This window comes from Sparus aurata, chromosome 13 (assembly GCF_900880675.1).
Source record: "Sparus aurata chromosome 13, fSpaAur1.1, whole genome shotgun sequence".
NCBI lineage: Eukaryota > Metazoa > Chordata > Actinopteri > Spariformes > Sparidae > Sparus > Sparus aurata.
In genome coordinates this window covers 11,062,681-11,075,484 of record NC_044199.1, presented here as the reverse complement: position 1 = coordinate 11,075,484, position 12,804 = coordinate 11,062,681, and the positions used below count along the sequence as shown (strand labels likewise).

The 12,804-nt window shown below is 40.4% G+C and overlaps 1 protein-coding gene across 7 annotated transcripts in view; it reads right to left on the bottom strand.

The window, feature by feature from the left end:
- Positions 1-375: 375 nt before the first annotated feature.
- LOC115593678 (neurexin-1-beta-like) overlaps positions 376-12,804 on the bottom strand; it is a 143,191-nt gene continuing 130,762 nt past the window's right edge. For 5 of the 7 annotated variants that reach the window (XM_030437273.1, XM_030437271.1, XM_030437274.1 and 2 more), the window contains 5 exons: positions 12,468-12,639; positions 9,129-9,218; positions 7,481-7,809; positions 5,202-5,286; positions 376-2,908 (listed from right to left, as the gene is read on the bottom strand). In XM_030437273.1, coding sequence (XP_030293133.1) covers positions 2,106-2,908; positions 5,202-5,286; positions 7,481-7,809; positions 9,129-9,218; positions 12,468-12,639 — 1,479 coding nt within the window. In that variant the 3' untranslated portion in view covers positions 376-2,105. The remainder of the gene's footprint in view (positions 2,909-5,201; positions 5,287-7,480; positions 7,810-9,128; positions 9,219-12,467; positions 12,640-12,804) is intronic. The other 2 variants (XM_030437275.1, XM_030437276.1) reach the window with 1 other exon arrangement.

Here is a 12,804-nt window from a genome sequence, read left to right as displayed (position 1 = left end):
ACACATTTTTAAAACCCATCATGACCTGCAATTTTTGTGAAACGCTTTTCCTTCATGTTAAACATGTTAACTTATCTTGTCAGCTAAGTGTGACCCTTGTAGAATTACACCAATGTGAGTTCAGTGTTCTCTTTAATCCCAAAAGATTCACAACTCCCAAAAGCTTTATCATCCGGCCATCGGCGTATTAGCATTCATATCTGGAAATATGTGGCTATGAGATGGTCACTTGTGTTCTCATTACATACCCTCATTTAATATTTACCTCATTCATATCAGTATCAGTTTGTCCTCTGCTGTCCACATTCAAAAATGTAAGGCAAATAAGGGACATTTCCTTTGTGAGTCTACAATAATCAACACACAACACAGGTGTGTACAAAGTATATAATCAAGTGTATTTTCATCTTCATCCACGTTCTGTACACATATTAAGATCCATTTCACATGAACACTATACAATAGCAATGAGTGAGGAATGGAATATTTTCTGAGCGCTGAGCAGCTCATGTTCAAATGGCACTTTCATAAAAAAAGAACAAGAAATCACAGAGCATGAATAAGTAAATGTAGACATAACTCAACACAGAAAAATGGCTTTATATTATCAGATCCATCGAGTAACAGATTCAGCACATATAAAATGCACAATGCAACAAAACAAAACAATTTTGTCTGTTCCGTCCTTGTGTTTTTCTCTGCATAATCCGAAACGGTAAATAATGCAAAGAAACGTATTTGCAGCTATCGGAGGAAAGTGTGCTTTTTGTTCTGGACTGAAGTAAAAGGCAATCTAAAATGTGTGTGTTAAGAGGAGTGGTAACAAGATACATCGAAATATCAGAGAAATATCAATACAATTCACAAACCTTCAATTATTCATCTCATTGAGTAGTCTTTTAGTAACTGATAGAAAAAAAAAACAATACATGTTTGGCTGCTTTACAAGGAATATCTATGTCTTAAAGATATGTTTACATTTTCTGTGTGCCTTTGAATTATCCCATGACAGTTTTGAGAGAGGAGCAGAACAAGAAAGAGCCGGCCTCTGGTGAGGCGGGTCAGTTCTCCCTTTCCGAGAAGACAAACTTCTTCAAAATGTGTTTCTGCGTTCCCCACAAAAATTCCTGTAATGTTCGGGAGCTCCAGCAGTTCTGGTGTCGTCGTGAAAGCTGTGTCGGGCCGTATATTCTTCTTCATACCTATTCCCCCGGCGTACACAAAGCCTTTTCGATCTGCTAACCTCTATATGTACATACAAGCAATGTTTACAGAGAAATACCTTCACTGGTGTAGACTGACTTGTTCACAATTATCCCCACTTGGAATGGCATGGCAATTTGACCGCGATATCCCACATTAATAATGCTTCTGATCCATCATACTGTAAGGGTTCACTGGCCGGAGTGTGTTGAGTGATTTCACAATCCCTTTAAAATGCTGCTAAACATCATGCTTCATTTATGATACTGCACCAGCAACATAACGCCTTCTCCTGTGGACAGAGGCAGAGTGACTGAAAACCACACAACATAACATGGAGGCTGCAGAGACGATGTCTAATCCGAATAAAAGCTTTTCTCTTTTAGAATTACTGGGGCGCTCTGTGCTCATCTACCATAAAAATTCAATAACTGGCCCGGTTCTGCCTCATATATTATAATGGGGACATTGAGACTTGAGATAGAGCATTACAAAGGAGTACAAAGAAAACATTTAGGCAAATCTGTCCGGATGTTCTCAGCACTTTCTTCACTGTACCATGCTATATACAAAGCCAAAGTGAGATAAGCCTCGTCCTAGCTCGTTTGAAACATTAAAAAAATGAAAAACTCAGTGTATGCAGAATGAGTGCACGTCGTGACACAGAGGATGAGTCAGATTCTTGTGCCGTTGATGTTTTTTTTTTTTTTTATCACTAATACGAGCTGGGCAACCTCGACTTTTGAGAGAAATGTAACTGTTGAAAAGCAAGACACGATTGCTTTGTGCAGTTGTGTTTATGTGGCCTGTGAGATTTCTCTGTTGGTCGACATGACGAAACATGGGGAGCGGAAAGAAAGCTCTCATCCTCTTGTCTCAGTCCACACTCGCCTTCTCCGTTCTCAGACGTAATATTCTTTGTCTTTGTTCTTTTTGCCCTTTGTGATTGCCTTGGCCACAGAGGCCGTTGCTGTGCTTTTGTCTTTGACCACTGCTCCGTTGCCCTCCACTGTGGAATTGTTGGCAAAATTGTGGCTCTGGTCTGTCTGGTAGGAGCCCTCGTCCCGGTTGCGGTACTTGTACATGGCATAGAGGAGGATAAGAATGCAGAGAGCAGCAGCAGCCACGATACCAACCACCATCCCCGTGGTGCTACTGGACTCCCTGATCACCTCCACGGCACCGGGTTGGCTCTTTTCATCGGAGGCTGTGGGGTTGGCTGTGGGCACATGGGGAAAATTGGGGGGGTAAGTTAGTCCTGGTGTGTTTCGGGAAGATGGAGGAGCAGGGGGCAGAAGCACCTGGTCGCGGGTGTTCATTTTGCCTGCGGGGATGTGGAGCTTGTCAGGGTTGGTGGTGGGAACATAAGGAGGTAAGGGGCGGGGTTTCTGGACTCCACCATCACCAGCGGTGGGAGGTGGAGGAAGGACTGTCCTGTCAGTGACCATGGGGGAGTTATTTTTGTAAAAGTCCTCGTCATCTGATTCCGTCATCTCCCCAGAGCCGAAGGCCGAGACCTCCACAGGGTCACCACAGTCCTCCTGGTCCGGGGGGCAGGAAGGGTGAGGAGGGAGTATCAGGGACTCTTTGGTGGTCTCAAGAGGGGATAGGAGGGTCGGGGGAGGAGGGATGACGGGGTAACGGGTGGCGATGGATGGGGGCTCAAGGGAATCCACTGTTATAATAGGCAACACTAATTCACCTCCTAGAAAGGAAACAGAAAAGGTAGGGGATCCTAAGTTAGAACAGCATGACAATATGATTTCTAGTTTTAATATGAGCTCATTTAAAGTAGAGGCACAATCTGTTCATTATGACGAATATTACTGAGGAATTAGACTAATATTAGCTGGCTTATCAGTGATATCATTTATAGAGATCCCAGATTATACTGATCTATAACACAAAAAGGTATTTACATCAACGTTTGGCAAAAAAACAAATTAAAAACGCCATGACGTGGTTCTCAAATGATGTTTGCAGCTCTCGATTCTCACATGGAGCCAATGTGTAGGCGTGCAAGATTAAGAGCGTTAATAATATTATAAAAATCTTATGCAATATGGCAAGAACATTAAAAAGCTCACATGTAGACACAAACATACAAGGCGACCCATGAAAGGCGGCAGCTGAACAAAGAGCATATAACAAACAGAGCACATGACAAACAAAAGAACAGGTAATCGAATGAGTACACATCTGTAGGCAGGGGTTGAGGAATGACAGGAGAAATCACAGACAGGTTATTTAATGTAGGAATCACATGTGGAATTATTATTATGGCTTGCTGAATAAACAAGTAAACAGCGTGTTCTGGATTTATTTCAAGGCCCGTGAAAAGTGAGATTTCTGTGTCTTTTTATTTCATTACAAAGCTAACCTGGTGTAGTTGCTGTATACTGAATTGTACTGTTTTATTGTGAAAAACACACAATATACTGAGAAATGCACACAGCCCTTATTGACCAACACCTGTGCTGTCTGTGCTTAATATCAATTAGCAAAATGGCAGCACGCTAACATGCTAAATTAAAGGTCCCATATTGTGGAGAGTGAGATTGCTTTTTTGTCTCATTTGATTCCAAATGCTACATAAATATAACTGAAGTATCAAAATGCACATATTCAGAAATGGAGGCTTCAAACTAGCCATCAGTAAGGTTGTGACGTCACAACGATACAGTCAATGCCGTCCGACAATGCTGGTGGTTGCAAAACCACCAGCAGAGCTGATGTGAATGCATGGTGGGCGGTGCTTGCTCAAGCCTATGAGAGCTGACCAATCAAAGCAGATTGGGCATTTCAGGAGGGTTGCCTTAAAGAGACAGGCACTAAACCGAACATGCAGACAGAGGGTGAATAGAGCTGCTGCAGCAGTGGACAGTATGAAAAACAATAATGTGTTGTTCATTAAAGGTGCAGTATGAAAGAACTGGACACTAATTTCAGCTTATCACCAGAGATATCACTAACGCATGCTAACTGCAGTTGCCGTTAGCTAGTTAGTTCAGCAGTATAGCTAGTTGTCCTATTAGCCTACTCAGTATGCCCAGGTTTGGAGCTCAGAGCAGTGGGGAAGTGTTCATGTTAACGCCGCTACTAGCACTTGTTGCTGCCGCTAGTGGGTTAGCATACCAACTTAAGGAGATGTCTCTGCAACACCATACATAGATGTCTTTTAATGTTAGTAAATTTTTTTTTTTATGTTTTAAAGGAAAATTGTTACAAATTGCACTTTTGAAAATGTTATTATTTTCAAGTAGACACCCAAAATAGAAGTATGAATTGAATTGAAATGAGTATAATATGGGACCTTTAATCACTATTTGGAGTAGTTATCTTTATCTTTAACTGTAAATAAATGATATATTTGCGTATGAGTGATCACAGCATGTATTGACATTTTGCTTTGATCAGACTGTGACGTCAGAGTGCCAATGCGACATTTTCCCGGTTATATAAATGTTAAATGAAATGAGCAAAAGGACTGTCTTCTGGTTGTTGAGGAATATTGCAGAGTTTGGTTATTTATGGCCACCAGCTTCTGTTTCATCATTATTTGAGTCACACTTTGTGGGCCAGTCAACAACAAACAATTCTGATAAGGTCATATTAATAATTGAGGCGCCCGTAATAAGGCCAGCCTCCTTCTTAAATTCCACGGCTTGTTTCTGTCTCAGCCTCATCTTCTGTCCACAGTCAGCCGCTCTAAATGACTGCAGTGCACTTCCATAAAGATTTTCTTCCAACCAATTTGGTGAGTTATGACTTAAAAGCTAACGTACAGGGTGAATTGATGCTAGCCGAGTCTCCCAAATGAGGACAGCTGGTTGACAGAGCCCCTGAATAAATTAGCGTATGATAGCTGCAGAAACACAAAACAGTTGAGCTGAAAAATGTGACACTAATGACACCCGCCCGACGTCAGCGCATTAGGACTGTGCTCGGAGCTGAATAAGGAGCTGCACTCCTGTCTTTGTTCACCATGGTTGACCCACCTGTTCCTGGCTCACACTCTTCCAGGTCCTCGTCATCACTTGGACACTCGGCCGATGCCACCAAAATATCATCAGAGTTCTGTGGCTGAAAAGAAATGGAGATTTTTTTTAAATTTATTTCCCGTCAACATGTTCTCATTGTCTAGATCTGTGCTCACTTTGTTTTATGATTCTGTTTGCTGGCTGTCTGTCCTATTTGAAGACAAAAAAATGAAGCTCTGTACCACTTTAGTGCTTTTGCTCGGAGCAACACTACACGGGGCAACACTACAAATCCAAAATGTGCCCAAATGCAGCTGCTTTTTATCTTTCACCCCTCTGGCTGACTTCATGTGTTCTTAAACAAAGTGCTACTACCGGTGGGGAGTAAAATTCTCTGTGGGATAAATGTCATACATGTTTTCAGTTGATTCTATATATTCGCTCCCCGTTCCATTCCTTTATCTAATTATTACAAAAGTTTAAATACGACTGACTAAATCGGGGCTTCAGCATGTTTAAATTGGATTTTAGGGTGCATAATGGACTACCTGAGCGGAGCGGGGAAACGATAGTTCACTAATGGATTAGTTTGACAAATTGAAAAATACAGCGAGGGCAATTTGAGGACAAACTGAACTTGAGAAATGTAATGAAAAATGCACTGTGTATTCTTATTAGGAGAGGCAGGGGGATTTGTCTTTGAAACCTCAGGACTCCAAGAACAACCACTGAAATCCGTCCAAATTGGCAGGTTCGCAGCGATTTGGACAGAAATCAACTCATTTGAAATGGTTGGTTGGTGGGTGATGTTTCACCAGTCTGGATGCAGTATTGTGACGGCTCAAAGTGTGAAAATCTGTTCCTCGAATTTACTCAATAGAAAGTCTTTTTTTTTTTGCATAGCTGCACTTGATCAAAAATAATATTAAAGCGTGAATGTCGTTTTGTACGCTTGGAAATAAAATGGCTCACGTGATGAATTCAAAATCGGAACTGTGGGATCAAATCTGTGAGAATACATGCAGTGTTTGATGGATTTAACATGGCAATTGATTCTCAAAATGACTTAATGATATCACTGTGTAAGAATTCTCCTCCAGTAATGATACATCTTGGTGTGTCATATGAATTGTTGCCGCAAAGTTTATTTGGTGTGGTTTAATTTCAAAGTTTAATGGTAACTTTCATCATGATTACCAATACATATATGAAGACATCCGAGTTCAGCTTCCTCTGACATGCTGAGCTCTTCAAACATGAATTACTATACATTTTAGAAAAAAGAAGCAGATCTTTTATTATTTAACTTTCAAATAAAACGTTTTCGGTTTCATTAAATGGACTGGGGCTCCTTTTTTTCAAAGTTGGAGACGAACCGAGGGCTGGCATGTAATTTCTGACTGCCCTTGGTAATGTGATTGTGTTCTTTCATTCGCACTGGAAGACACAGTAACATCTGTTAGTACACGTTTAACACCAAAGTGCAAATAACACACCGTAAATGAAATACCTTTAGTAATTATTCATGTTCTTTATCACATATCTTTTGTTAATATCAGACTACCATCACTACTATGGAGTCATATTATTTTCTGTGTGTTAATGTTCTCTATAAGGTTTACAAATTATTTAAATTTAAGCCCATACTGCCGTACAGTGTATATATTTCATTTATTTTGATTGTCAAATGTGTTGACTAATTCTCTTGATTTATTTCGATTCTATTTATGCAATCATCTCTCCCAGTTTCATTCTGCTACGTACCGTTAAACTGTATCGGACTGCTTTCAATTTAACGGCAGGGCCAAATGATTCATGACATAAACAGTTGGATGTGTTTATATGAAAAAGATATCGATTGTACTTCTTAATTCCCTTCTTCGTCTTTACTTTTTAACACTAACAGGCATTCGACTTATCATCTAATCATTTTTAGCCATTATTTGTGATATTTGGGTCTACAGAATGTACAGAGCCATTTTTAATATTCAATGAAAAACAGAGAGTTAACAAATATTACATTCTCAGGAATGTGCATTAAATACTGCAAAAAATGAAAAGCATCTCATCTCCACAAACCTGCTTAAAGAAACATTGTGTAATTACTTTACCTTAAAATAATAGCTTCAAAACTTTGTACAGTGTCTTGTAATAGGGTGAATGGTGTCACAGCCACTCCGTCAGCCCCTCACGTGTTCCTGCACTATTTAACTTCATCATCTCAAGTTATAAACCAATTAACTTCCAGCTAATGATAAATTAGGATCCAGCTCTCGTTCCTTGATACTCTCTCTGACCTTTGAGATGCTCTCTCTCAAGCTGGGAGAACGCTGCCTGCGGGTGGTGGTGGTTGCCATAGTGGTGGTAGTTTCCATGATTGTGGTGGACATGTCGGACACAGCCAGTGGGGTGGCGGAGGTGGTGTCGGTGGTCACCACGGAGAGTGAGTCCCCGACCAGACGCAGGTTCCCCTCCACCTGTACGCTGGGATCGTTTTCTGCCGCCAGCTTGAGCACCTGGAGGCCGTTGTAGTAGAGCCCTGAAATCTGACCCTGGAAGGGCCGACCTTTGTCGTGGCCACCAATTTTAATGGCTGCCTGGCTGTTAAAGATGGTCAACTGTCTCCCTAAAGTCAGACAGAGACATACAGACAGAAGGAGGTGGAAAAAGGGGGAGAACAGGCGGAGCAGACATAGAGAAGTCACATGGGAGAGCTTGCACAGGGACAGCATTTGAACGAGGTGGGTTTTAGTGAACAATAATGGTTTTTCATTTATTTAGAACTTGATTTATATGTTAACTTTAAAAGGGGGAAGGTTAATTAGCAGCAAGTTTATAGTTTAGACTTTACACATGCAGGTTACAACCATGAGAAGAGGCTTAAAGTCTACATTTAAATGCCTATTTAAATGTTTCGATTGGACAGAGATAGCAATTTAAATATTACTGATTTAGCAAACTGTCTGCAGGGAACAAAGGGTTTATTTATCTCTCAACTCCAGAACAGATGGTGCAAAGATGCATATCTTATGTCTTCTTCTTTTTTTTTTCTTTCCCACAGAGATGGGCCAGTAATTAAAATGTCTCACTAAACTTCCGACTGTGTAAAGCTAAATGACAGTAAAACATCCACTCCCGTCCACTGTCTTCATGAGCCATCGGGCCATCGAAAACGTGCTCTGCTCTTGGATCCCTCTGGTCCAATTGTTTCACCTCCTGAAAGGGGCAACGATATCTAACGGCACCATTGTCAGCAGCTTCACTGATAAGCCTTGTTACATCAGAGGAGGAGGACTGCAGTAATGGGCCCATCTCAAGAGAATACTTATTAGCAAAGTTAATGGCTGCAAACAGTGATCTACTTTAACAGCCTGTCAGGGTTGTTTTGTCGCAGCAAAAACAAACTTCAGGCTTGAGAGTCTGACGTGGACAATGTAGTACAAGGCAAAGCAATACAAGATCAAAGGAAACCAGAAGGGGAGAAGGAGTTGTTCTGGTGTGATCAATTAAAAATGCTCAGTTTAAGAATGTTAGTTTCACTGGTGTTACACAGCATTTTAATGGTTTTTACTTAGAATAGTTACACACAGTAGCTAATTACACACAATGGTTAAGGGGGACGATAGAGGGTTAGACAAGGGTTATGTGTTTTTAGTTAATTGGTTTAAAATGTTCGTTAAGGTGCAGCCTTTCCACAAGGTGTAAGGATGACAAAGAATAAATGGCAAGTATGCTTTATCCCATTTTGCTTATATGACTTATTTTGAATTCCACTTGAAGCTATAGTGTGGTCGTCAGCCAATAGAAAGTCCAATTAAAAATGGAGATACGCGTCTGGGTAAGTAGATCCTTGTCACCCTTGTCTTCTGGCACTGCACCTCTCATGGGGAAAGGTTATTTAGTAGTTATTTCAAGGATTATGTTAATTAATCAATTAATTTTTACCTTTATCGAGTAGCCACTCGTCAACTACCCGACCAAGTCTGTATGGGATTCTTTGTCTAGCAATAGCCAGTCGTTCATTATCATAGTGTCCTTCAAAGAATTTGGAGAGACAGATTAAAGGTTAAAGTCTGCAAGCTGAAAGATCACATGGTTAGAAACAGTGTTATAATGGCTAACAGGTTTAACAAGTTATCAATTTTAACCCAGCTGTGAGTTAAAAGAAACTTGTGCGTTACTTAGTGTCGTCTAGTTATTACGAGTCACAGTGTTAATGCTAATTAGAGTTATGTTTAGGCTATTTATAATGCTACTCTAGTTAGTGTTAGTTATTTAGCTTTTTTTTTTTTTTTTTTAAAGAAAAACATAATCTTAGGTAAACAGCAATTACAGTAAAATGGAAAATAATTTTATGTACTGTATAAAAAGAGGTTAATTCATGTAAACATACAGCAGAAAGACATATCAGTGATAGAGTGCCAAAGTCTCACCCCACTTCTGTTCCACAACGTATTTTAATAATAAACTCCATGATTTAAACTACAGCTCCCATGAGACGGCTTGTCAAAAAACTCACAGGAGCTTAAAAAACAGCATTGTTGATTATGTCTTTCAAGGATTTCAAACTTTATTAACAAGCCCAGAAGTGGTTGAAGCGCTTTAGTAATTCCGTGGGCTAACAGAACAGAACAGAAGCTGCCCTTGGGTGGGGCAGGACTTCAGCTCTCTATTGAACTCGTGCAAACACAGGAGAATACAACTAATCGAATGAAAACTGCAGCGTGAAACATACTGTATGATACAAACTTCAACAGTATGACAATGGACAGTGGGAGAGCCCGGTGAATGTCAAGTGTCGCGAATTGTTTTCATTCAGTTTTGTACGTCTGTAGCATTGAAGAGTTTCTTTCAGTCACCAGCAACACGGTTTCTAAAGTCCTGACTCTCAAGCTTCTAAATTCTTGTTGAAATGATTCATTATATGTTGGGTACCTTGTTTGTATATTGAGTTTATAAAGAGCAGGTTATCTGAAAATGTGTTTAACCTGCATATTATGGATAAAAATGTATATAAAGTGTTGTTGGACATAGGACAGTAATGAATGGATAAAAAAGGATTAGGATTATAGCGCAACATGGAAAAGGAGGCAGAGTACATGACAGTGTGTGACAGTTATAGTGAAGCTTACCTAGACTATGTTTGACTGTAAGCTTTAATATAGAGCCGGTTTAAAAAAAATAAGTGAGGCTGCACATTCATTAAGCTTTGGGAGAGCTGCAGGTAGTGCCCTTGTGTAGGGGCTGCTGCCTCACTTGTGTTGTTCGACATCTATTTAAGGCCAGAAAGATCAATTTTGCTTTTATAGTTTTTTAATTTCCTCCCCGCCTGTGTTTTATATCGGTTCTTGTGCATGTAAAAAGATCTTGGAAGTTCAAAAGACCAAAGTCCGCACCGTTCGAAGCTCCTCTCTCCCACAGAAAACACTGCTCCCGAAACGCCTCTTCGAAGTCAAACGTAATTTATTGTACTTAATTTGTGTCTAGCAGCTAGTTTGGCACGTAAGATTTGATTTAGCACAGCTGCTCTGTTTTTTGTTAGCTGTGTTGGGTCAGGCATGTGTGAGCTGACCAATCGGAGCAGCCTGAGTATTCGGGAGGGGCGACCGTTTTTTGAGCACTAAAGCACGCAAACCTGTTCCAGCAGTAAACTGAAATAAAAATGATGAACCTGAAAATGAGCATAATATGTCTCCTTTAAGTGTCACCTGTGTAATGTACACTCCCTTTACCCTTGTTTATAAATGGTGCTATTATGCGCTTTAGTTATTCACCGTTAGCAATATTTTAAAAACAACTTATAACTGAATGGGAGCTGACAGAGAATACACACAACACAAATGGCTGTCACCATTATACAGTTTTGATTTATGTGCAGCCATGGCAGGTGTGTGCATGTATGTGTGTGTGTGAGTGTGTGTGTGTGTGCGTGCTTTGAGCACCAGCTGGAGGCAGCGAGGGGACTCAGTTGGCTCCCACTACGCCAGGTGGTGCACCTGTTCTAAATAAGGTTAATTGGTTGATTGGTTCAGAACAGGTTAAAGCACAGCCGGTCGTGATCAAATTATTTTTTGGTCTACGTGTATTTCGAGTATGTGTGTGCACAGGTTGATGCGCTTTTTGGATGGTGAAAACCTCTGTCCTTTTTTGCCAAGGTGTATCTGTAGATTCTTTATGTTGGTTTGTTAACTTTGCTTGTCGTAATCTACTTGACATTTATTATGCAGTGCCATGAATGTATCTTAAAGACTAAAATCCATCAAGATCATTTCCAATTATGGAAAGGATAAATGTATATGCAGCTAAGGACATGTTGACCTAAAGCACACACCAAGCAGCTAAATTCATCATTATGTTTATGTTAATGTACAGCATGTTATGTGACAGCACCCGGCTGTTACCTGGACACCAAACCTATTATAACACTGAAATGTAAAACACACGTCTGGCTCAGTCATTATCGAGCTAAGCCCTTTAACTGACAGTTTACAGTGTGAATTCATTCAAATCCATCAATCTTTTTTATGTAAAACAGACATCACGGAAAGGTCACCTTCCCGTGATGTCTGTGGACAGATGGATGTAAATTTAAGCGCGTTCACTGCAAAATTGTTAATGTCAACAGGAATCTATCAGCTGAATAAAAAGAGCATATTTACCCTGCTTAGTAAACAACATCTCATTAGACCAGAGTTCAGTATATCAACAACAAATAGAAAAATAGCATATTAAGGCTCATATTTATTTTGAGCATCTTCTGGAAATGTCTAGGAAATCCTGCCTGATCCACATATGCCTATCATAAATATACTTTTATGAAAAAGCCAATTCAAAAGGAAAGATGAGGATAAAATGCTGCTTTAATTTACAGTAAATTAGGATCTGTGTCTCATCTGCTGCATCCTTTCGCACCTGTCTGCCAAACTGGCTGCAAAAACGACACCTGCCGATGAAAACTCGTTCATTGCTACGTGTACTTAGCAAGGCAGCTTGAGGCAAATGCATCAATTCCAGATTATTATGTTGTTCAGCCGATATGGCATGTTCAGTTCAGTGTGTGTGGCAACTTAATACATAGCTGACAGAGCGATGAAGTAACTAGACGGGAGAGTTGAATTAAAAGGCGACACTGGGCAAATTGCCAATCTGTTGAAGCTAACAGTACATTTCACAACTGCTGCATCGAAGATTTATGTTTGATAGGCAGACATGCGATCCTTCTCTCTCTCCATGCGTTCTGTCTATGTATCACATAACCACATGGTTCGTCCCGGCAAGTCTTACCTGGTGGATAACGCTCAATGACTGGATGGTTGTCCACCTGAAGAGTGGCATTGCCACCACTGCGCGTGAAGCGTACAACATGGTACTTGCCGTCATTTACTATGACGGCAGGCTCATCGATGGTGATGTCATCCGTCCCCACATTGAAGATGACACCGATTTTTCCTTGATCCTGCAGGTGAGAAGCAGAAAATGAATGTCGGACATTAAAGTAAAGTATTTAATTGGAAATATTTCATATCCTATCCACTCAAAGTGTCCAGACTATAACGCTTCCCTACAACTCAGGGGTTGTCAAGCCAAAAACCTTGTTCAAGACATAAAAAAGGCATGTCTG